The 26,625-nt window shown below is 40.2% G+C and overlaps 1 protein-coding gene and 1 long non-coding RNA gene across 2 annotated transcripts in view; one reads left to right on the top strand and one right to left on the bottom strand.

Annotated features, from left to right (window-relative positions):
• The window catches only part of LOC144006963 (thrombospondin type-1 domain-containing protein 7A-like), a 96,784-nt gene extending 73,332 nt beyond the window's left edge, over positions 1–23,452 (top strand). Inside the window, exons 14-28 of the mRNA XM_077506127.1 lie at positions 2,413–2,591; positions 2,735–2,740; positions 2,850–2,983; positions 4,031–4,184; positions 5,650–5,791; positions 5,908–6,023; positions 6,092–6,209; positions 8,311–8,456; positions 10,222–10,393; positions 10,509–10,682; positions 11,399–11,494; positions 11,802–11,884; positions 13,739–13,952; positions 16,305–16,392; positions 21,498–23,452. Of these exons, the coding sequence (XP_077362253.1) occupies positions 2,413–2,591; positions 2,735–2,740; positions 2,850–2,983; positions 4,031–4,184; positions 5,650–5,791; positions 5,908–6,023; positions 6,092–6,209; positions 8,311–8,456; positions 10,222–10,393; positions 10,509–10,682; positions 11,399–11,494; positions 11,802–11,884; positions 13,739–13,952; positions 16,305–16,392; positions 21,498–21,585 (1,910 nt within the window). The 3' untranslated portion in view covers positions 21,586–23,452. The remainder of the gene's footprint in view (positions 1–2,412; positions 2,592–2,734; positions 2,741–2,849; positions 2,984–4,030; positions 4,185–5,649; positions 5,792–5,907; positions 6,024–6,091; positions 6,210–8,310; positions 8,457–10,221; positions 10,394–10,508; positions 10,683–11,398; positions 11,495–11,801; positions 11,885–13,738; positions 13,953–16,304; positions 16,393–21,497) is intronic.
• A 149-nt stretch (positions 23,453–23,601) lies between these two features.
• Positions 23,602–25,910, bottom strand: LOC144007126 (uncharacterized). Its single transcript, XR_013280089.1, has 3 exons — positions 25,811–25,910; positions 24,087–24,418; positions 23,602–23,728 (listed from the first exon to the last, which is right to left on the bottom strand). It is a non-coding gene; the product is annotated as an uncharacterized LOC144007126 (long non-coding RNA).
• Between the last annotated feature and the right edge of the window lie 715 nt (positions 25,911–26,625).

Raw genomic sequence — 26,625 nt, forward strand, 5'->3', positions numbered from 1 at the left:
TTGATTGTTGCTTTTCGACCGCAAATACTGTGTCAATGAAACACAATGCTGTCTGGTCTTTCCAGCCACTCTATGCTCTCAGGCTGCAGCTGTAAACCAATGCGGGCTTGTTTGTGTTTGGCATGATCACAAACTTAGAGGAACAGCAAATAGGCTTTACCACTTGGGGATACAGGTGAAGATTGTTTTGTAGTATACTATAATGTACTATAAAGGCAGCATCAGGGAAAACTGGGTTAGCTCAAGAATCCTAATCTTCATCTTTCTTGGCCAAGTATTGTATGTTAAAAGAGTTGACTGAGGGCATTTGGCCAGTGTGAGGGGCAGCTATGCGAATGATGTTTCCTGAAATGCACAATCAACTCTACAGTGTTGAGCGTGTTCAGCTCCAGGTTGCACCAGGAAACACACTAAACAGTTTATCTACGTTAAAATAAATGAGTTAACATAGCTACGTATTTGAAAACTGTAAAATAGAATGACTCATTCTGAAAAAGTAACAATACTCAAAAATAACTTTTTGTCGTATAATACAACATTTTTGAAGTTATAACAACATTTTGGAACATTTTAAGTAGCCTTACTGTTAAAGCGATACAAAAAAATTTCCAGTATTGGATTAGACATTGTGTAGGCCTATAATGAATAAAAGTGCAAATATCTCTGGCATCTTGTTCCCAGAATTTTTTTTTAAACCAATTCAGCATCAAAATAAGAACTTACCGTGGTGACGCCATTATCCGGTTGACGTATTCCGCTCGTAAACGTTAGCCGCCTTCGTTTACTTGAATGAGTTTGCTGATGTGATGGGCAAGAAAAAGGCCATCATCTATCCCAAATACTGCACCAATTCTGATCAGAGTCCAATCCTCACTACATCAGGCTTGATGTCATTCCGTGTGGTGGTGCGGCGATACATCACGATGATCACGTGACTGTCCAAAATGGCCGATACTGTACTTAATGTTAAAATATTCATAACAAGTACTTTAACATCATAATCGCTCAACATAAATTGACAATTTTTTCAGGGAAGAGTTGAAATTAACCATTTCACAGAATAGCTGGTTAGTTTTACACAAGTCTTGTATTCCTTTATAGGCAGTTTTCCTATATAAATACAGGATTATACACATGAACTCCTTCTCAATCTACACCTCTGTGCTTCTGTTAATATGTGGTGGTGATTTTTTCCTAAACCCCCACCCCCCCCCCCCCCCCCCCCCCAGCCTGTATTTTGCCATTTTGTGTGTGTTTTGTCAACAGCGGGACATTTCTGTGGACAGACAGTTGTTTACCCCTCCAGCCAATTGCAGAGCGGGGGGGGGCGTATCACTCGCTGTCGGCAGTCGAGGCCGGGCGAATTTGTCGGCTACAGGACGTCACTCCTGCGTCAACTTGACAGCACACAAGGATTTTTTTTTTTTTACTCACTCACTCACTCACTCACTCACTCACTCACTCAAGCTTGAGTGTAGATTGAGAAGGAGTTCATGTGTATATATCCTGTATTTATATAGTGCTTTTTCCTGAGTGAAAACTGAAGACCTTGCCTTTAACTCATTTGCTCCCAAAGACGTATTTATACGTTTTTGTTTTGTTTGTTTTTTTTGTTTTTTTTGGTTGTATTTATTTTTATTTTTTGCTAGAGCAGGGTTTGAGGCTTTGATGCAGCCTCGGACCTGAAGAGGTCGCTTAAAGAAATGGCAGTTATTACAAAATTCGGCCATCAAGTGGCAGCAGAGTATAAGAGATCAACCAGGCTACGTTGCAACAAGCTCTTTTCCCCAATGTTTTCAACAACACATTTGTGAATAATGATGAAATTTAGCTATATTCTAATGCTAATTGCTGCACAACAGAAACAGTTACAAATATACTTTTTTTTTCCTGATGAAAGAATTGACTCAACTTTCTTTTGTTAGGTGCCATGTTTTTATAGCAGTGGGGCAAAAATGCGGCAGCACGTCGGGAGGAAATAATTATGAATCGACGCTGACAACGGGGAGACAAGAAACTAAATACACACACACGCACTAATTGACACAATTAGACACACCTGGGCAAGACACAAGTGGCAGAGGATGCTGATTGGTTGACACATGAGGAAGGGCAGGCAAACACAGGTGGACATGACAATGCTTGACAAGACTAGGGGGGCACACAAGGACAACGGAAAACACAGATCATGACTGAAATTAAAGAAACATGAGGACAAAATCAAATTAAACCAAAATTAAATCTGAGCCATGACAAAAGGAACACAATCAACCCAAACCATGATAGTTTAAAATTTTAAAGATTTTCTCGAGCAATGCGAGCAGAGCCCTGACTTTTTAACTGTGACTGCGTCTATCAAACCTGCTTAATTTACGTACTGTATATGCACATTTGTCATCATATGTTGTATAGGTTACATTGAGGAGGCTTGCATCATTCCCTGTCCATCTGACTGCAAGCTCAGCGAGTGGTCCAACTGGTCACGATGCAGCAAGTCATGCGGCAGTGGCGTCAAAGTTCGATCAAAATGGCTCCGAGAGAAACCATACAACGGTGGAAGGCCTTGCCCCAAACTTGACCACGTCAACCAGGTGGTTTATCTCAACGTACAGAACATTATAGTTAGTTTCATAAGGTTGAGTTATGAAAAGTTAGATTACAAATACTGTATGCTTAAATGCACCAATAATTCCATTTTTTTTCTTCTTCTTTGTTGAATGCATATCAAACACAGGCACAAGTAAGTACTTCAGTGTTTTTCTTCATCAATGTTCACTCCCCCCCCCCCCCCCCCCTGCATATTGCACTGTATTACTATATAAATGTTTTTTGGCATTTGTTTAAAATAGGTATATGAAGTAGTTCCATGTCTCAGTGACTGCGGGCAGTATGTTTGGGTGGTAGAGCCTTGGAGTGTATGGAAAGTTAGCAATGTGGACCTGAAGAACAACTGTGGTGAAGGTGTTCAGACCAGAAAAGTCAGGTAAAGATTTTCATCTTCTGATGTTTATGTTAATGTTTAATGTTGCATTCACAAATATGGCACTTTACTGTACTGTATTTATTTTAATTTTTTTTTATTCAATCTCTGGTGTAATAACCTTATTTATTGATTTATTGAATTTTATTATTATTATTATTATTATTATTATTATTATTATTATTAATTCAATCTCTGGTGTAATAATCTTATTTATTGATTGATTGAATTTTTATTTTATTTATATTAGTATTATTAGTAGGGATGGGCGAGTACCGATACCAGGTATCGGTAACGGGCCGATACCAGCCTTTTTTCAAGTACTCGAGTACTCGTGACGCAGACGAGTACTAGCGAGCGATGGCAGAGGGGGAAGACGTTAAGTGAGTCCTCCTTGCCTGTAAGTGGCGCTAGCTTGCAGCAGTTTTTCACCAAAACTTCGCCGCTTTGGAAATACTTCAAAATTGTGAATCGTAAACTAAAAGAGCATTTTTGTTTTATTTTGAGCGTTAAGACTATTGAAGAGTGACTGTGCTGTTTTTTTGTCAAAATTAAAGGAAATATATTTGTTTAAAAATATCTTTTAGTGATTTTTTTTTTGTTGTTGTCAAAATGTACTACTGGTATCGGCAGCTGGTATCAGTACTGGTGAGTACTGAGGGTCTGAGTATCGGTATCGGTCTGAAAAAAAGTGGTATCGAACATCCCTAATTATTAGTATTAATACAATCTCTGTTGTAATAACCTTACTTATTGATTGATTGAATTATTTTTTTTAATTTTATTGTTCTTATTGCTGCTGGAAATGTACATTTCCCAGAGGGAAATCCGAAAGGGATCAATAAAGTCAAGTCTAAGTCTATCAAATCAAATTCACATCATATTGTATAATTATGAAAGAAAATCCCCCAAATTGAAAATGTCTGAAAGCAGCTTCTTTTAGCGCATTCCATGACATTCGTATTTGGCATCATAATCAAACAAAGAGAGTCTTTCTAACGATTCTGGCAAACAGTTCGCTTGAAATGAGGACAATGTTTTGTATAACAGGTGTATGCTGAACACGATAGACGGCCCCTCGGAGCAGGTGGAGGACTATCTGTGTGACCCGGAGGAGATGCCGCTGGGAGCTCGGAACAGCCAGCTGCCCTGTCCAGAGGACTGTGTGCTATCAGACTGGGGAGCCTGGAGTCCATGCCCATTGGTGAGAATGTGTATACTTAATGGCACGAGTAGCTTCTGTCTGTGGTACTTCATGGTGTTTACAAATGTTAATGACATTTTAAAGCTGCTCTATTTAACAATTTGCCAAAAACATCTTTACAATAGCCTTCTATTTGACCATTTGTGACATCTTCTAATGAGAAGATTAGCACCTGAGCTGTTCACAGTGGATACTCTTGCAAGCCTTTAGCCCAGGGGTGTCAAACATAAGGCCCGCGGGCCGGATCAGGCCCTCAAAGAGGTTTAATCCGGCCCGCGAGATGAGTTTGTAAAGTAAAAAAAATAAAAAATAAAAAATTCTGACTAATTAATCAACCAGCCACAAACAAAACATATAAATTTGTAATTTCACAAACAGTCCTCAGATGAGCAATGCAACTTGTACGGGGAATCGTCATCCTGGATGTCATTATTTTACACACAACTTAAACTACGGTTTGTTTAATTATTATTATTTTTTGTAATCATACACCGACATAAACGTGTTACATATGACACAAATTCAATTACTGGTTAACACAAATAGATATGACAAGGATTAACGTCCTTTTAACATCATTAACTGTGTGTGAACTGGAATAGCAGCCAGCAAATCAGGGAAGCGTAGTATTCATGGACTAGGAACAAAATTATTATCCTATATTGTATGTCCGATCTGTTGACGGGTTGACGACGGCCGACATCCAGCGATTACCATTCGTCGTTCGTCGACAGGGAAAGGTAGTGCACATGTCGGCCGGAGACATGCAGCGATTACTATACATTGACAGAGAAGTTCGGGCAACTCCAGAAATTACCAATGGCCACCCCGCCCCTGGTCATATTCACGAGTACAAAGAATCAGCTTTTGGAGGGCTACTGGGGGTGCATATGATATTCGAGTTTGTGTTGTTTTCAAGAAAAAACAAAAAAGCAAAAAACAAAAACGGTTTGCGAGCGTTTGTGACTGGTTATTTTTCGTCAGGGTTCGTGCAAGGTCGCAAACGGCCGCAAATACATTCAACAACAGTTTCAATGGTCACAAACAGTTTTTCTTGTCGCAAGGTAGTAACGTTCCAAATGAATACTGTGTACCTACAGGAACCCTGATGAAAAATCAACAAACAAACCGCTAAGTGGGATATGGGCTTTGTGTAGCTTTTTCCCATAGTCTTTGTATTAGTTTTTCCAAAGTTAAAACAAACAAAAAATTACAACCCAGCCAATTCCAAAACTCTCTGTGGCCGTTTAAAATTGGGTTTGCATAGTAGTGCTGAAATTATTTTGCAAAACCAGGTCAAATTGATTCTTGTTTTTACATCTCCATCAAATTTTGATGGGTTGTCAGGTCTGAGCTCTACAAAGAAAATACCTTTTCTTTCAAAACCAAAACCAATGGCACACTATGATGACAAATGTATCAATCTATATATCTGCATAGTATCTACAATTTCTTTATTCCTTAGCCATGTAACGGGAACATTACACGAGAGAGGAGGGCTTATCCAATCAGGCAGCCTGGCGAAGACAAGGAGTGTCCTCCAACCACTGAAACGGAGCCTTGCAAACTCAACAGCAATTGCTTCCACCATTCCTACAATATCACTGGTGAGACTGAAAGAGCTTGGCAATTCTTCTGTAGAAGCACTGGGCCAAATAAAAACTGGCAAGTATGCCTGAGCATAAGAAAATCTTGTTTCTCTTTTGATGTCTGGTCTTTGCAGATTGGAGTACTTGTCAACTGAGTGATAGAGCAGTCTGTGGAAACGGTATCAAAACCCGCATGCTGGACTGTGTGAGGAGTGACGGCAAATCTGTCGACTTGAGGTTCTGTAAAGAGGTGGGTTTAAGTGGTTTTGTCTTACACTCTCAATAAAGACAAAGTTCCTTCAAACAATTGTCTTCCAGCTTGGCCTAGAGAGGAAGTGGCAAATGAATGCTTCCTGTGTTGTGGAGTGCCCTGTCAACTGCCAGCTGTCCGAGTGGTCAGCATGGTCCGACTGCACACATAAATGCGGACTCCAAGGTAGGTGTAGTTCACTTCTTAGCACTTTTTAAATGTTGTAGACGAGGTTGCAGATTATAGACAAAAATGTACTCAGCATTATTAAAAAGCCCTTGAGCTTTACTCCATTGTCAGTCCGAAATGGAAACAAAAGAATGTCATTGTCACGGTGGGTGGTGGTGCGAGTGGGTGAGGGGAGTGAATGTGGTGGAGGGACCCAATTGCACAAAAGCAAGGCAGGGAGACAGACGGGAAGGGCAATGTGAGGAACTTTATTGACAAAAAACATGTGAGAGGACTGGTCGCCAAGACCAGACCGGGCAAGGGGAAGCCGGTGGACATGACATGGGGAGACCTGGCAGATACATGTGACGACTTGGCAGAGACGTAGGGCGACTTGGCAGGGACGTGGGGCAACTTGGCAAGACGTGTTGCAACTTGGCAGGACGTGTTGCAAATTGGCAGGACGTGGGGCAACTTGGCAGGATGTGGGGCAACTTGGCAGGACGTGTTGCAACTTGGCAGGACGTGTTGCAAATTGGCAGGACGTGGGGCAACTTGGCAGGATGTGGGGCAACTTGGCAGGACGTGGGGCAACTTGGCAGGATGTGGGGCAACTTGGCAGGACGTGTTGCAAATTGGCAGGACGTGTTGCAAATTGGCAGGACGTGTTGCAAATTGGCAGGACGTGTTGCAAATTGGAAGGACTGGGGGCAACTTGGCAGGATGTGGGGCAACTTGGCAGGACATGTTGCAACTTGGCAGGACGTGTTGCAAATTGGCAGGACGTGGGGCAACTTGGCAGGACGTGGGGCAACTTGGCAGGATGTGGGCAACTCACATTAGCTAGAGGGAGACATGGACGACTGGACGTGACGAAGACAAGGGGACTGAAGGGTGACGTGGACGACTGGACGTGACGAAGACGAGGGGACTGAAGGGTGACGTGGACGACTGGACGTGATGAAGACGAGGAGACTGGAGGGTGACGTGGACGACTGGACGTGATGAAGACGAGGAGACTGGAGGGTGACGTGGACGACTGAACGTGATGAAGACGAGGGGACTGAAGGGTGACGTGGACGACTGGATATGACGAAGACGAGGACATGTGATGAAGATGAGGGGACTGCAGGGTAACGTGGACGACTGGACGTGATGCAGACGAGGAGACTGTAGGGTGACGTGGACGACTGGACGTGAACATGAAGACGAGGAATGAAGACGAGGAGGGACTTGATGGAGGCAAGGAAGCGTTGGTGACATGGACGACTGACGTGATGAAGACGAAGGAGGACTTGATAGACACCAAAAACGCAGTTTTGACTTGACTTTACAACAGCAACGACACAACAAGACAGGACAGTGCTCCAACACTGACTGAACAAACACCATTGACTATATACCCCAACACTAACGAGACACACCTAGGAGACACAATAGACTGAGGGCACTGATTGGTTACACATGCGGGGAAGGGAAGACACACGCAGGTGGACGGAATTAACAATAACGAGACACACGGAAGAACACAGGACAAAACACCAAATACCAAAACTAAACAAAACCAAAAACATGACAGCCATTTTTTCCTTGTGTCGTTCATGCTAGCTAACAATCTAGGATTATTCAGTTTGGTGTAGACAGCGGTATGCTTTGACTGTGAGCGAGCCATCACTACCATCAATTGGACTCTCATAATAATGGTTTTAATCAGAAGTGCTTCAAGATGTGAGAAACAATTCTCACAGTACATAATCACATAAACTGAAAGGGAAGGATGTATCCTCGCAGATGATTCCCGAGGATCGGGTCACTGATCGATGGTCAATTACGAGTGCTGTGAGGCTCAGGAAGTACTTTGCACTCCACCAGAATGTGAGAAGAGCAACGCCCTGAAGCAACGACAGTAGATTGAAGATATGACACTATAGCAGGCTTTTAGCGGTTTTGCTAACCTTAATCTGACCACAGGCAAAATAGATTGTCTTCTTTGTGTGGAAGAACATCAGGTGTGATTCAAGGGATGTACCAAATTGTGACAAAATGAGGTTACAGCTCAATTCCAGCGATATCTGACAACACCCTGAGGCCTTATCTGACCCTCTTTTCCTGTCTTCAGGCAAGCTGTGGAGAAGGCGGACAGTCATCCAGGCTCCCCAGGGTGACGGAAGGCCGTGTCCAACCCAGATGCAGCAGTGGAAGCCATGTCTTGTGAAGCCCTGTTACCGCTGGAGATACAGTGTGTGGTCGGAATGCAAGTCTGAGGTTAGCCAGTCTCCTGCTGCCTGTATCATAGTACGCATTTTCAACATTTTTACTGATGAATTGGACAAAGTTTAGAGACATATTCCTTAATCAATTCATCAGTGGTAGTAGACTATCACTTTGTGTGGCAACAGTGGGAAGGCGCTGTTCTGGAATGTCTGTGTCCCACAATTGAAGGCATATTTGGATGAGGATGATGGGAACTGCCCCCCACCCCCCCCACCCCCCCCCCTTTATAGGTAAATGGTCCCAAATGATCTGTTGGTATACTACTATTAGTTACAGTGTTTGATCCATTAATCAATCAATAGATTTCCAAGAACCTCCTTTATGCCTTTCAATGCCTCTTCCAGTCTTTCTACTGCCATAACTTGCTGATGACTCTGTGACAGTCAAAGTTCAATGGCCACATTCCATTCTGAGAATATTCTGTTTAAGCCTCACAATGGCGTCTTAAAGGATAAACGTTACATGTGATATTGTTTGTACATGGCCAAATTTGAGTAGGTTTATTATTAGCTGTTTGAGGCAAACTATTATTTAAAATAGTCAATTTCATAGCTTAACAACAATTGTTGCAACACTCTCACACGTGACCTTAAATAGGATAAGCAGGAGGGATGTAACGATATCCAAACATACGATAATTATCACGATATTTGGGGGGTGGGGGGATAGGGCCTGGGGGCGATATTTAAAAAAAGATCACAATATTGTAAAAAAAAAAAAAAAAAAGGAAAAAAAAAAAGATTTATCGCTTCACAAACAAATTAGATTCCACTTCATCTGACAATTAGCATAGATCTTAAACATAAAGGGCAAAACATCCCTAATGAAAATGTAATTGCACTAATAAACTAGCCACTGGGCGGTGGACAAGTGGTTAGCACGTCCGCCTCCCAGTTCTGAGGACTCGGGTTCGAGTCCAGGCTCCGGGCTTCCTGGGTGGAGTTTGCATGTTCTCCCCGTGCCCGCGTGGGTCTTCTCCGGGTACTCCGGTCTCCTCCCACATTCCAAAGGCATGCATGGCAGGTTAATTGGGTGCTCCAAACTGTCCCTAGGTGTGCTTGTGAGTGTGGTTGGTTGTTCCTGTGTGCCCTGCGATTGGCTGGCAACCAGTCCAGGGTGTACCCCGCCTACTGCCCAAAGCCAGCTGAGATAGGCTCCAGCACCCCCCACGACCCTTGTGAGGAATAAGCGGTCAAGAAAATGGATGGATGGATGGATGGATGGAACTAGCCACTAGAGGCTGCACAAATGGAAATCAACCTGACTTTTTTTTAACAGATGTGTTCCTTTTAAATATTGTGAACATGACGACGACGATATTGTGGCAGTTTTAACATCACGATATCACAATATTGCCCTTATCCTTACATCCCTAATAAGCAGAAGTAAATCAATGTAGTCAGGTCCTTTGATGAATAAATACAGATCAGGTAACGCTGCCCACAAAAATGAAGTGGATTAAGATCCATCCTTTGTTTTTTTTGGTTTTTTAATTTTTTTATTTATCCATTGGACACTGCGATTGGCTGGCAACCAGACCAGGTTGTACTCCGCCTACTGCCCAAAGCCAGCTGAGATAGGCTCCAGCACCCCCGCGACCCTTGTGAGGAATAGGCGGTCAAGAAAATGGGATGGATGGATCCATTGGACATAAATATTTTTAGTTAGTTTTACCACCATCTGCTTGACATTTTGAATTCACTTCCTTCCGGCAAAGTTTAACATATACAACACTTTTTTTTTAAATTCATTCCAGGGTGCAAGATGTGGTGAAGGCTTGCGGTTCAGGAACATTTCGTGCTTCGTGTCAGATGGATCTGATCTACAGGGAAGTCTGGTGGACGATGAGCTGTGTGGAGAACAAGTACCTGTGGTGGACGGAGATGCACAGATCATACTGCAGGAGTCCTGCACAGTACCTTGTCCAGGTAAAAGCGATCTAAGCCCAATAGTGAAAGGGTATGGCGCAATTTAGTGACAAGTTTCAGCATTGTTTTAATCTTTGTGCTGTTTTTTTTTTTTGTTTTGTTTTTTTTTTAAAAGGGGAATGCTACCTGACAGACTGGACGGTTTGGAGTCCATGCCAGTTAAGCTGTGTTGGTGGGGATGATCTGGGTTTTGGCTCAGTGCAAGTCCGCTCTCGAGCTGTTGTGGCTCAAGACCCGGAGAATCTGCTTCAGTGTCCAGAACAGGAGCTGGAGGCCCGGCCGTGTACAGGTCAAAACTGACACCGTACTGCCAAAACTTGAAACCAATTATTATGGTTAACTCTTTGAGCGACAAAAACGTTTTATGACGATTAGTAAAATCATGATGTGTGCCGCCATAAACGTTAAATTACGTCAACTACATTTTTTTTTGTTTTTTTATTTTATTTATTTTTTAAATCAATGGGCAGTGAAATGTCAAAGTGCACCGCTGCCTGATCAATGGGTTGTGGAATCCAAAACACTATAACTATGGCCAGCAGATGGCAGCATTATTTCTCTTTTCAATGGGCTGCAGGTGTATGAAATTACAATGAAACGTGATGAAATCTGATAAAAATGGATTAAATAGAACGTTTTCAAGGATGACGGAAATGATCAAAGCCTTTGTCATATTTTTTCTTTTTTGATAACGTGTGGCAGTAAAAGAGTTAAAGGGGCAGATTATGGCTCAAAAATTTTCCCGGTTTGATTCTGTGACATTCACAAGCTGAGCCCATAGTCAAAGTGATGTCATTTTCAGTTGACAACAAGTGGCAAAATGGCCACCCCTTGAGAGTGATAAATCAGATGGATTATGCTGTGTAACATATAATTGTGAAGAAGATATTGGACTTGACACCCTATAAGTAAAATAATCTGCTCAAAGCCGTCTTTTATGCATTCATATCAATAGATGAGTGTGTTGTTTAAGACTCTTAAATAAACAGAACATTCTACCTTCAGACGGGCAGTGTTTTGAATACGCCTGGCGAGCTGGACCATGGAGAGGCTCGTCACGGCACGTCTGGTGCCAGCGATCAGATGGACTGAATGTCACAGGTGACTTACATACAGTAATACATGCTACAAGTTCCAGGGCCTTTCAGGGATGCTCCCAATCCTCCTCCTTCCTCCCAGTCATGACACTCACCTGTTTCAAATTGTCTTTATAGTGTGATCAATTGAATATAGCTTATAAAGGATTTTCAAATCATTGTTTTGTTTTTACTTATATTTCCCATAAATGTCCCAACTTTATTGTAATTGGGTTTATATAACATTTAGTATGTTTTTACACTGGTCATTAGTAGATACATGTTGATATCTTCTGAAATCAAAGCCGCTGACAAAATTATGTTCGTTCCAGGCGGGTGCCCAACTACAGCCAAGCCAATGGCTGACCGATCCTGTGACCCACCATGCACCAAGTCACGTTCATTTTGTACAGAGGTGAGTTCAAGGGATACTTGCCTCATTGAGCCATTTTCAACAGTAAGAAGTTAATATATTGTCTATAATTCCGGGGTGTCCAATCTTTTTCATTTGAGGGCCACATACAGAAAAATCAGAAGGACGCAAGGGCCACATAATGTTATGAAGACAAATTATGTTTAGTCCTAAAAATTGTACAAATAAGTTATTTGTGCTTTTGCATATTTAGAAAAATGCTCCAGTATATAAACCAATTTATTTGTAATATGGTAGTAGGGTTATTATAGTTTGGTAATTTTTCGTTTTAGTTAGTTTTTATTAGTTTTCAGCGTGGTTCTGTTAGTTTTTATTAGTTTAGTTCTTTAAAAAAATGCTTAGTTTTAGTTTAGTTTGTTAGTTTCAGTGTTAGTATTTTTTAATTTTTTTTTAAATGTGTATTATTTGTGCGCAATATTTAACAATAATATTTAGAGTTAGTTTTAAATTTATTTCGGTAACAATATTGTTTTTTGAATTTTATTTTTAATTTATTTCATTAGTTTTAGTTAACTAAAATAACCTTTAATGGCACCAGTTTTTCGATACCCTCCCTTCTTACTTTGACCATCTCCAAACATTAGTGTTTTGTTTATTTTATTTGAACTGAGTCAAATGCCATTTTTAGCATATGTCGCGGGCCACTGAAAAATGGGACGGCGGGTCGCAAATCGCCCCCGGGCCGTAGTTACTGACCTCTGCAATAATTTATGTGAAAAGTTCATAATTTTTAATGAACAATACTTTTAACTCTTTGACTGCCAAAACCGTTTAATGACGATTAATAAAATCACGATGTATACCGCCATAAACGTTAAATGCCGCCAACTATATATGTATATATATATATATATATATATATATATATATATATATATGTATATGTATATATGTATATATATATATATATGTATGTATATATATATATATGTATATATATATATATATATATGTATATATATATGTATATATATATATATATATATGTATATATATATATATATATATATGTATATGTATATGTATATATATATATATATGTATATATATATATATGTATATATATATATATGTATATATATATATATGTATATGTATATATATATATATATATATGTATATATGTATATATGTATATATGTATATGTATATATATAATGTATATATATATATATATGTATGTATATATATATATATTTTTTTTTTTTTTTTTTAAAGCAATGGGCAGTGCAACATCTAAATGCAGCGCTGCCTGGTCAATGGGTTGTAGAATCGAAAACACTCACAAACTATGGCCACCAGATGGCAGCATTGTATCTCTTCAATGGGCTGCCAAATTACAATGAAACATGACGAAATCTGATGAAATTGAATGTTTTCAAGGATGGCGTGAATGATAACGTTTTGATAACGTGTGGCAGTAAAAGAGTTAAAAACAAGTTTTGCAACTTGGCATCACCTGTACTGAGGAAATAGGTAACGGCAATTCATGGCTCAGTTTGCAGACCAAACCCAGAAAACAGGTGAGTCGTGATTGGTAGTTACCTATTTCCTCAGCAGAGGTGATGTCATCTTCAGTCGACAGTAAGTGGAAAAATGTGTTTTTAAAAGTTGTAATTGTACATGAAAAATAATGATCGTTATCAACTTAATTCTGGACAAAATATTAATTTTTTACTGCTGAAAATGGCTTAATGAGTCAAGTATCCCTTTAAAGACAAGAAAATTCACACTGTAAAAAAAAACAATAAAAACACTAACTATTCAACTAACTTAAGTCAATCCAGTCAAGTATGTCCATCATTGTGTAATAAGTGCACCTTCTCTTTGTGTCAGTCGGGCGTTTGTGGCTGTGAGGAGGGCTACACAGAAGTGATGACCTCTGACGGCCTGCTCGACCAGTGCACTGTTATCCCAGTGCTGGAGATTCCCACTGCCGGTGACAACAAGGCAGACGTCAAGACCATCCGGGCCTTCAACCCCACCCAGCCCGCAATCAGCCCACCTGGCAGGGTGGGACGCACCTGGTTTCTGCAGCCATTTGGTCCAGGTAGACAACCCTCCACAGATTTCACTTGATTTGTGAATGACAATGAATGTACAATAAATTATCATGATCATGCATACAAATCCAATCCCAATAAAGTTGGGACGTTCTGTGAAACATACATGAAAAGATATTGATTTGCAAATTACGTTCAACCTACCAACCGATGTTGGGTCCCTGTATGACCGATGTCAGATTTTGGTCCGCATTGTAAGTAACTAAGGTGGATTCGTCTCTCGTGAGGATTGGACTCCGCTAAGGCTGACCTTTGTCACCAATTCTGTTCATAACTTTTATGGACAGAGGGGGTCCGGTTTGGTGGCCTCAGTATAGCATCTCTGCTTTTTGCAGATGATGTGGTGCCGTTGGCGTCATCAAGCCGTAATCTCCAACGCTCACTGGAGCGCTTCGCAGCCGAGTGTGAAGTGGTTGGCATGAGAATCAGCACCTCCAAATCCGAGACTATGGTCCTCAAGTTGGAAAAGGGTGGCATGCGCTCTCCGGCTCGGGTATGAGATCCTGCCGCAAGTGGAGTATCTTGGAGTCTTGTTCACGACTGAGGGCAGGAGAGAGTGGGAGATCGACAGGCGGATCAGTGCAGCGTTTGTAGTGATGCGGGCTCTGTATCAGTCTGTTGTGGTGAAGGAGCTGAGCCAAAAGGCGAAGCTCTCGATTTACCAGTCGATCTACGTTCCTACCTTCACCTACAGTCACGAGCTGTGGGCGCGTGACCGAAAGAACAAGATCCCGGAACCAAGAGGCCAAAATGAGTTTCCACCGCAGGGTGTCTGGGCTCTCTGTTAGAGATAGGGTGAGAAGCTCAGTCATCCGGGAGGTACTCAGGATCGAGCCGCTACTCCTCCGCGTAGAGAGGAGTCATTTGAGGTGGCTTGGACATCTGGTTTGGATGCCTCCTGGACGCCTCCCTGGAGAGGTGCTCCGGGCATGTCCCACCAGCGGGAGGCCCCGGGGACGACCCAGGACACGCTGGTGAAACTATGTCTCTCGGCTGGGCTGGAAATGCCTTGGGATCTCGCCCGAGGAGCTGGTTGAAGGGGCTGGGGAGAGGGAAGTCTAGGTTTCCTAGCTGCTGCCCCCGTGACCCGACACTGGATAAGCGGTAGTAAATAATGGTACGATAGCAGAGTTTTAAGTTGCACTTACGGATGTAGCGTTGAACTGTAATTTTACATTTTATATTGGTTTTCTGCTGTGTTCCTGAGCCCATGTGGTGACATCCTTTACACACTGATGATGATTCTTGATGCAATGTCACCTGAATGTTTCCTAGCAATTGTACATTAAAGAACATTGTCGTAAGCTGTTTGACTATTTTCTCATGCACTTGTTCACAAAGAGATGAACCTCGCCCCATCTTTGCTTGTTAACTCATTTGCTCCCAATAATGTGTAAATGTGTTTTTTTTATATTTGAAGGATCCCAAAGACGTATTTATACGTTTTTTTGGGTTTTTTTTTATGCTAGAGCATACAGAAGGCTTTGATGCAGCCTCTCAACCGCAAAGAACGGTTGCAGAAATGGTAGTTATTACACAAACGGCCAGCAGGTGGCAGCAGAGCAAAGGAGATCAACCAGGGCCATGTAGAAAAAAAAGCTAAATTACTTACAATTTTAAATAATTTGTGAAAACTGATGAAACTTAGCTCTCTTCTAATGCTAATTGCTGCAAAAAGGAAACGGATAGAAACACTTTTTTTGTCCTGATGAAAGAAGAGACTTTAATCTTTCTTTTGATAGGTTCCATGCTTTTATAGCAATAGAACACAATATTCTGTGGGCCTTGCAAAATCAGTCAAAATCCAGTAAAACAGCCGGCAGCGAACGGGATAGCTTCTGTGACAATGGCTGGGAGTGAATGAGTTAATGACTGATCAATGCAGTGAAGCTTCTTTAATACCCAACAATGGCACACACACATTCCCAATTAGCCTGTTCTATTGTGGGATGTTCCAAACAGTTTGATGACTATCCTGTTTTTTTTGGAACTTGTTGCAGCCATAAAATTCTAAGTTAATTATTATTTGCTAAAAACAATAAAGTTTATCAGTTTGAACATTAAAATATTGTCTTTGTAGTGTATTCAATTAAATATAGGTTGATGATTTGCAAATCATTGTGTTCTCTTTATTTATGTTTGACACAACGTCCCAACTTCATTGGAATTGGATTTGTAAACTACCGTCACCAGTGTTAGCGCAGCAGACAGAACCATTGTAGAGAGCTATACCGCCCCCACGTGATGAAACACGTGACGTATTATAAACCAAAAATGAACTGATGTACTCTATGTACCGTATCAGGCAGCATATTCTCACTCTCAGTGTTTCTTTTCAGATGGAAAACTCAAGACCTGGGTGTATGGAGTAGCAGCAGGAGTGTTTGTTCTTCTCGTCTTTATAATGTCAATGACTTACTTAGCATGGTAACGTACCAACACTTGTTTGATAATATTGTGCACCTCCAGTTACATTTTCATTTACATTAACATCATCACCAGTGATTTAATGGAGATCAGAAAAATATGCAGTGAACAGAGAACGCTGCCATTACGATTGAAAAGGAGGACATCATAGAGCTTATTCTTTGTCATTTTCCACCACTCAACAAAGGTATTCTGAAATTGGCTGTGTAGTTTTTGCAAGATCCTGTTAATAAATCAACCAACAAGTGATCAAAACGATATCTCTCAACTTTACTTATATGACCTTGTTGAATGTCACACATTTTCTAAAATTGTGTATTTACTGCATTTAGAAATATTTTTATTAGGGATCCAATGAGACAATAATTGTTTTGTTTAATGCTTAGCATTAGCTTAGTGTGCTAACTTAGATTAACAGCTTTAGCTTGGGATCAACATTATCTTGGCATTTTAAGCTAGCCTGCTAAATTACATTAGCTTAACATTAGCTAAGCATTAGCGTAGCACTTGCTTAGTATTATCTTAGCATTAACTTAGCATGCTAAATAAATATTAGCATTAAGTCAGCATTAGCTTAGCATTAACTTAGCATTAGCATTATCTTAGAATGCTACTTTAGGATTAGCATTAATTTAGCACGCTAATTTAGCATTAACTTAGCATGCTAACTTATTAGCATTAACTTAGTATGCTAACTTATTAGCATTAACTTAGTATGCTAACTTAATATTAGCATTAACTTAGCATGCTAACTTAGCATTAACTGAACATTAGCTTAGAATTAGCTTAACATGCTAACTTAGCATTATCATTAACATGCTAAATTAGCATTAACTTAGTACCCTTGGGTGGAGTAACATCGAACAAATTGTAAACAGTATTGTAGAGTTTGATCTTCATTACATCACTGTCCATATTTAACTCAGTTGTTTCATTTTTTTGTTGTTCTTGTTTCCATGATCATTTCATCTTTCATTGTATGTTTTTTCCTTTCTCCACCTTCACCCTTCGTATTCTGTTTAGTCGTTATGGTTTTTGCCTTTGCCATGAGCCAAACTCCAAGTCCCCTGCAGATGGGGTGTATTGGATGGACCCAAACAGCTACACAGTGCCTTACATCTGCCCTGCCTGCCAGAACCTAGAACAGCAAGAGCTTTGCCAACTCCAGAAGGAGCAGCAATATGCAGTTCAACAACCTCCTCAACCATCACAACAGCCACAGCATCATTCACTACAACGCTCCACACCTCACTTTGAAACCCTAATCACATAATCAGGGCCAACTCTGTTACTGGCTGACTTTCATCCGTGCCCTCATTCCCTGTGCTGCATCTTTAATCATTTCACTTTCATCACTTCCTGGAGGTGAGCTTCCAGCATCAACATCATTTTGACTATATTTGTAGAAGTCACAAGTTGTTTGCAGACTTAATCATCCTCATGAGGATCGCAGGGAGCCACTTCCAATGTAGCGTTGTCATGTATTGAAAATACTGCTTTCAACGCGTATCCACAGACAAATACAACGACTTTGACACAGACTTGTGTCATCACATACAATCCCCATAGGTCAAAAAGGTAGACGGCGTCTACTGAAAACTTTATTGAATGTTATGAAATGGTGAGGCTCATTACATGACAGCAAGGAATGATGAAGCCTTTCAACCATGTGCGCAGGCTTGACCAGCAGATGGCGCGAGCGCCACAGCAGTGTCAAATGCCTCGAAGCAATGCAATTATCTCAAAAGTGGTTGATTGTTTTGGGAAGCCTCGGATTCTCCATCCCAAACTAGACTTACGGCAATATCACCAGCAACAAGACATGACAAGGACAATGAACCGATATGACTTGAACAAGGGCAGGCAACTCAATACAAACAAACTGACGAGACGAGACACCTGGACAAGACGCAATTGGCTGATTGGGAGCTGATGGATGACACAAGGAAGCGGGTTGATGAACACAAGAAAACATGACAACAAAAAGCTAACTGCAAATAAACAAAAAGCTAACTAAACCCAAACGCTATTAATACTAATTTTATGAAGATCACATAAAATGTCAGATGACTGCAGGCTACTCTTTACAACTTTTTTACAGACAAAGCTATCATCTAGGTCAGGGGTGTCAAACATACGGCCCGCTGGCCGGATCAGGCCCGCAAATGGGTTTAACCCGGCCCATGAGATGATTTTGTGAAGTAAAAAATCATTTGTAACGTTGGACCAATTAATCAGCTGGCCACAAAACATATAAATTTATAATTTTACAAGCAGTCCTCAGATGAGCATAGGAACTTGTACAGTGAATCGTCCTGGATGTCATTATTTTATACACAACTTAAAGTTGCGGGTTGTTTATTTAATTTAAATGATAGATCGACATAAACATGTTAAATACGACATAAATTAATTACTGGTAACACTATAGATATGAGAAGGATTAACATCCTTATAATATTAACTCATTTGCGCCCAAAAACGTATAAATACGTTCTATTTTAAATATTAACAGTGTTCCAAAGACTTTTTTTGTTTTGTTTTGTTTTTTCAGTAAAGGCTTTGATGCAGCTTTTGAAGCAATTATAGTTATTTAAAAAAAACTGCCATCAGGTGGCAGCAGAGTATAAGAGACAATTAGCCGCACATAGCCACAATTGCCACAAATAGCGAAAATCTGCATATAATTGACAGCAAAATTTACATACCATTATTTTACCGATCCGGCCCACTTGATAATATATTTTTCTCCATGAGTTTGACACCCCTGGTCTAGGCGTTGTGTAATGACTGATAGAGGTGGTTGCATTTTCTTTTTGTGTGTGTGTGTTCATCAAACTATATTTCACAACTAAATACACTAGAATTGAACAAAAATTCTCACCTAAGTTGAGTGAAATGTTTCTGTAAATTTACTGGACAATGACCACCTCATTATAATCCTAAAGACAAATCAGAAAATTTGGGAAAAACAAATTTTCAGCAGGGTCCGTTCAAAGTTGCAATGACGTTCGCCAACAGTTTTAATAGTCGCTAACAATTTTTCTGGTAACCAAGAAAGTTTGAACATGTTCAAAACTTACTTGCAATAAGAAAAATCACCACCAGCTATAGTTGTGCCACACTGTCATGGTGGTGCTATTATAATATTTATAAGATAATACACTCCTGATCAAAATCTTAAGACCAGTTAAAAAATTGCAAGAATTTGCATTTTGCACTGTTGTATCTTAAGAAGGTTCTAAGTAGAGTTTCAGAATGCAAAAAGAAAGAAATGGGAACAAGAGACCAAATATTTTGAGCAGGCAATTTATTGAAAAGAACAATTTCACTGAAATAGGCTGTTCATCAGCTGATCAAAAGTTTAAGACCACATCCTTTAAAAGCCCAAATCTGTGCAAAAATTTGGATTCCATGTCATTTTCTGTCAAGTAATCACACTGTCAAGACCTTTTGATGGGAAAAGCAAAAAAAACTCACTGCCTTCGAAAGTGGCAGGATTGTTGAGCTGCATAGACAAGGCCTCTCACAACATGCCATCGCTGCTGAGGTTGGACGCAGTAAGACAGTCGTTTTGCATTTCTTAAAAGAACCTGAGGTTTATGGATAAAAAAAATCAAGTGGTAGACCCAAAAAAATCTTACCGGCACTGAGCCGGAGGATCCGAATGGCTGTTCATCAAGACACGGGGCGATGCTCATCCCAAATTAAGGCCATTTCTGGTGCTGACTGCAGCCCAATAACCATCAGACGGCATCTGCAAAGGAACGGCTTCAAAAACAAAAAACGTCTTCAAAGGCCACGTCTCCTGCAACGCCACAAAATTGCCCGTTTGGCCTTTGCAAGGGAGCACCAAACATGGGACGTTCAAAGTTGGAAGAAAGTTTTATTCTCTGATGAGAAAATAATTAACCTTGATGGTCTTGATGCCTTCCAACGCTACTGGCATGACAAGGAGATGCCACCTGAAATTTTTTCAACACGGCACAGCAGAGGGGGCGCCATCATGATCTGGGATGCTTTTTCCTTCAATGGAACAATGGAGCTCCAGGTTGTGCAGGGGCATCAAACAGCAGCTGGCTACGTGGAGATGTTGCAGCGGGCATCCCTCATGACTGAGGGCCCTCGTCTGTGTGGTGATGACTGGGTTTTTCAGCAGGACAATGCTGCAATTCCAAATGCCCGTCTGACAAAGGATTTTTTTCAGGAGAATAACATCACTCTTTTGGATCATCCTGCATGTTCCCCTGATCTAAATCCAATTGAGAACATTTGGGGATGGATGGCAAGGGAAGTTTACAAAAATGGACATCAGTTCCAGACAGTGGATGCCCTTCGTGAAGCCATCTTCACCACTTGGAGCAACATTCCTACAAGCCTTTTGGAAACACTCGCATCAAGCACGCCAACACAAATTTTTGAAGTGATCAACAATAATGGTGGAGTTACTCATTACTGAGTCTGTTTTCGAGACTTTAATTTCTGTTTTAGGGCTTTTTTTTAGCTATGGTCTTAAACTTTTGATCAGCTGATGAACAGCCTATTTCAGTTAAATTGTTCTTTTCAATTAATTACCTGTTCAAAACATTTGGTCTCTTGTTCCCATTTCTTCTTTTTGCATTCTGAAACTCTACTTAGAACCTTCTTAAGATACAACAGTGCAAAATGCAAATTCTTGCAATTTTTTAACTGGTCTTAAGATTTTGATCAGGAGTGTAATGATCTCATCTGTTCAATTTGATTTCTGCAATGATTCAGAGGGATGGTCTCATGCTATTGTCTGCCTGTGCCTCGATCAAATCCACCAAAATCGTGTTACACCACCCGTGCCACAACTTAGACCAACTATTAGCTAGTCTAAAAAAAAAATCTAGTCTACTTTTTGAAGTAATTTTGAACGTGTTCAAAACTTCTTTATGACGAGAAAAACACTTTTGGCAAACATCTTTGTGACCATTTGCGACCTTCCTGGTGAAAAATCAACATTCGCTACCTTCACAAACACCAACCTTTACCGATCAGTGGCATAACAGGCATGATTTTAGAGCTGTTCAGAGCTCATTGAACATAATCACCAAAAAAAAACCGTTTGCTTTGTCTTGCAGCAAAAAGCCAAAGAAACCACAGCGGCGACAGATGAACAACAGACTGAAGCCGCTGACACTGGCCTATGATGGAGACGCCGACATGTAGGAGTCTTTCTGTTGACCATGCTGATCTATTGACATTTGCCCCTGCATGGAAAGCTTTGAAAGAAAGAGAACAAATATCACAAATTGAAAACCAAGCTCCTTAGCAGCTCTCTTCCGTGGTGTTCTTCTGGTTTTTATTTCACAAAAGCCTTTATGACTTTATTTAGCTTCCTATATGTGGAAGTTTGCCTTCCTCTGGTTTAATTAAAGTTGCCCACAAACAGATTTTTCCTGGTAAGCACAATTATTCAGTTGTACTTTTGTTCATTTGTTTACAGCTGAGTGTAATGAGCCGAGAAGAGAAATTTAGCATTATGAACTTTACAGTAACTATCTCTTCTGCCTGCCTTGCCTCTCGTTTTGTTTTTCAGGCATCATTTTTGCACTATATTAGTGCAGCAAGTTCTACTCATGTCTAGCTTACCCATTAGGAAATGGCCTCTCTCAAGACAAGCTGGTGCGTGTTGTACTGAATTTTGGGTAAAGACCTCACAATGGTTTTTGACTGCATATGATGTGATACTGTAAATATTATTTTTTTCTCTTTGAACTTTCTAACATGTACAGCTACTCTTCCCAAACTCTGTGTTAAAGTGCATCTCAAATGGTTTGGACTTGTGGTTTATACTATAGATTACTGACACACTTCAGTGTCTCATTCAAGCCACAGGGTATCGACACATTTCTGATATGAAATGGGAGGTTAAAAGAGTGACCGACAAGTTATTATGCAAGATATATCCACTATGGAGGGGGAAAAAAAAACAAAAACAAAGACTCGGGCGTTAGTAATCCATCCATCCATTTTCTTAACCGCTTACTCCTCACAAGGGTGGCGGTGGTGGTGCTGGAGCCAATCCCAGCCGGCTTCGGGTCGTAATATGAATCTTAATTGCACGGTCGACAGTTCTATTACTTGTTACGCCTCCATATGGCGTGGCTCACTGGTAGAGAGGTTGTCTCGCAACCGTGAGGTTGTGATTCAATCCCAGGCTATTGTGACCAGGTTGAAATATCCTTGAGCAAGATACTGAACACCCAGTTGCTCCGAATGCTGCATCATTGGTAGGTGAACGAGTAGTCAAAATATGAAGCGCTTTGAGGGCCTTACCAATTTCAATATTTTCCCACATGAATTTAACAAAGATGTTTTGCAAAACGTGTGTCCTTTGGCCCAGAACTTTGACTTGTTTTCCAATATTACAGCCCTACAATGCCTTGTTTTAATATCGGCATCATTTGACCACTATTTTGGACGCTTGAGCATAAATATGGCTTTTATTTTCTGAAGAAAAGTCTTCAGTAATGCTCTGGAACATATAAACGAGTTCAGGAAGTTCTATTGTTCACACCTTCATGTTACATTACATATCTGAGAAGATGAATTCATCAATAAATGTATCTACAGTATGTAACCAGTATGTTTGAAACTGTTTTCTTGTTTGATACTGTACCATAATAGGTGAGCTCCAAGATGCAGTTGCACTGGTACTGCAGTTCATTGGAAATCACATCAGTTAATTCTCAAACATTGACATTCATTTATGAGAGTATATGAAATGTATGCATCTGTCATTATCAATGCCGAGATATAATTGCCTGACTGTCCATTATTATGTGAAGCATTTTACCAGTAAGTTAATGGAATGTTTAATTTATATTGTGTTTAATATGAGTTGTAAATAATGTGAAAAATACTTTTTAAATTATTCATGTACCATATTTTTCTTTCACTTTTGTACTGAAAAGCTGGAAAAAAAAGAAAAGCTGAGTGAATGTGGGTATACTATTGATAACATGAAAAACTAAGTTGCAGATGAACTCTGTTCTTTTCCTACTGTTTGTATGTATTTGACTAATTGCTGATAATAAACGAAGAGAAATATTATTGTTTTGATTACTTTATTTCATTCACATTCTAAGCTACCTGCTAAACTATTGGGGAGGCTATTATGCTGGCTCGTTGAAGGTGTATACACTATGCAGGATGGTGTATCGATCAGAATACAGGATACGGCTTTATGGTGGTTTGTTGATTCTTTACTGGTTATTTAGGAGATGAGGGTTACAGGTGTTGAGACAATGAGGTCGAGACAAGCGGGTTGAAGCAACAGGTAAAATGGATGAAGTAGATGAAACAGAGTCTGAAATAGCAGAATAAGGAGACAATATTTAGATGTCACACAAATTATACAAATGACATGACTAATAAGTATTTATACGCCTTAGAAACACCACAAAGGAAAAACACAAAAGAAACATTGCCCACGCAATAGGTATTATATTTATACTACCATTTAGAATTCACTTGAATGCACGTAAATGTTTTACTGGTCTATGGGGACCTCTAGCGGCCAACAAGAACAGTAAAATGGCCAGTTCGTAATGGCGACTGTTACAAAACTGTATCGTCCCGCGGTTCACTTCTAAACTCCGTATATAGCCATCGAAACGAGCACACAAGTTGGAAATACACATAAACAATGAACATTTATGACTTACTTTGTGGGAACAGGAAGGTTTAGAGTCTTCCGGTTTTGTCCCTGGCTTCTTAACAACCGTTAAGTCCAAGGGGCCTTGGTCTATTCCTCTCGTTTTGTCCTCCAGACGTACTATTCTCTCATGTAATATCGTCAGTCGTTTATTCAAGTCCACCAGAAAAGGCGTGTCCCTCTCCAATCGAGAGAGAAGTAGACTCCTCTTCTTCATATCATTTTATTTAGTACTACTCGTAGTTGTACCATTCTTGCCTCTAGATTACTTACATTAAGTGTCAAGTCTTGGATCCGTGTACCCATATGTCCTGCCTTTATTCTTGTTTTGAAGAGGTGCACCTAAGAGGTAAAAGTGCTTGTTAGATCCTTTTTAGGTTCCCCAGTTTGTACTCATAGAGAACCCTTTTTGGGTTCCTGTTAGAACCATTTCTGAAGGTTCCACCTGGAAACCTACCAAAGGGTTCTACTGAGAACATAATGGGTTATACCCAGAACCTTTTGTGAAAGGTTCCACCCAGAACCCTGTATGAGAGGTTCAACAAAGAACCGTTTCAGGGTTTCACACATGGAGTTCCACTGAGAACCCTCTTATGGTCCAAAAGTTTCATCCAGAACCGTCATCGAAAGTTCAACTGATAACCATTATGTATTTCAAGGGTTTCATCTAGAACCTTCATCAAAAGTTCCGCTGAGAACCCTTTATTACTACAAGGGTTTTATCTAGAACCTTCACAGCGAATTCCTCAAACACTTCTTTATAGTGCAAAGGTTTCATCTAGAACCAACACAGTAAGTGTAGCTGCCCTTGGCATCAATGATGACGCATAGTGGAAAGTTTCATACAGGTGTTTTATTTCCTGACACCGATAAAACTATAAAACCGAAATACAAAAAAAAAAAAAAAGCAAAGGGTCAATATCACATTTTCAACAAAAACCTACATAACTACACAAACTTTAATACATAATATAAGCAATTTCCAAAATATAAAACATACATTTAATCTAATATTAAGACGGCCATCACAATCCTTTAACAGACAAAATAACGCACCTCAATCCATAAACCAAGGGTACTAAAACAGGTGAAACAATCCCTTCAGGGGAATCCACATCCTACACAAATAATACATTAACAGATAATTAAAAACAGTCATAATAAAATAGCCATGGAAACTGTCGAAAAAAACTTACATGCAGAAATAATCAGGCCGCGAACAACAGCACCACACAGTGCCAAACAATGAGAGTGAAGCCGACTGTCCCTTGAGCAGGTGATATCTTTTAACCTTAATTACCACCTCACCCCAGACTGATGGTACACAACTCCCACCTAGTGGCCATTTCTCATAATTCATTTACAGTAAGTTATACTGAGAACCCTTTTACATTTCAAGGGTTTTATCTAGAACCTTCATCAAAAGTTCCACTGAGAACCCTTTATACATACTGCACCAGATGAAGCCATTTACAAAAAGTAAAGTAAAACAACGCGTGGTGGAATGAGAGCAGTCCGAGTATGCAGTCATTTATTTAATTCATTTATCAGCACATCATAATGGTGACAGTGGGACAGACTGAATAAGCCTGGCTCCTATAACAAGAGCCTCCACTGGCACAAAATCAGGTGAAAGTGAAGGAACCCCACAAGGTTTTCATATTAATTACTTTTAATAAAGTTGAAATACTTTTCAGTGAAATAAACGACTGGAAAAGGAGGTTCAATAGTCACCCTTAATCCACTTGTTGAAGGCAGTGGCACACTTTTTTTCTTTTTCTTTTTGTCCAAACTCTCTCATGTCTACAAACGAGAAACAAATGCGAACAACAACAACAACAAAACAAAAAGTCCTAGAGTCACACTTGCTGAAATAATATAGTAGATTTGACTTACCTTGATTATTTGAAGTTTCCTTGATGTTTCACTTCAATCCAGCTTGTCATACAAATTCACAGGTGATCACACGAGGGAATAGTAATCACCACTGATATGTCACACCTGTTTTGAAGAGCGGAGCGTGTAATCTGTAGCAAAATCGACATTCAACTCCCAGGGCAACCATAATGGCAGTCAGCTCCCAGGTCACACACTTAAAGGGGCTGTCTGCCGGATTCACTCAGGAAAATGCACTTTTTAAATACAGGATGTACACACTTTAACTTTCTCTCAGTCTACACATCTGTGTTTATGTTAATCTTTTCTAGTGATTTTGTCCTAAACCCCCACCCCAAATCCCAGTCTCAGTGGCATAGTGCACTGACAAAAAAAGGGAGAGTGGGACTTGAACAGCAGAACTTCTGGTTATTGAACAACCAGCTCTACCTCATAGGCCACAAGCCACAAACAGCCAGAAATAGAGACTTGAAAAACCTTAGAGTTTCTGAGTAAATAGTTCAATGATAGTGTTGAGTACATTTACCAGTTTATTATTAGAAAAAAAAAAGAAAAAAAAAGGGTGAGGTACAAAGCCACAACCTTAAGGTTTGGGGACAGCCAGTGTACCAAAGGTCATGAGTTCGTTCCTCAATGCTGGAGTAACTATTTAT

This window comes from Festucalex cinctus, chromosome 19 (assembly GCF_051991245.1).
Source record: "Festucalex cinctus isolate MCC-2025b chromosome 19, RoL_Fcin_1.0, whole genome shotgun sequence".
Lineage (NCBI taxonomy): Eukaryota > Metazoa > Chordata > Actinopteri > Syngnathiformes > Syngnathidae > Festucalex > Festucalex cinctus.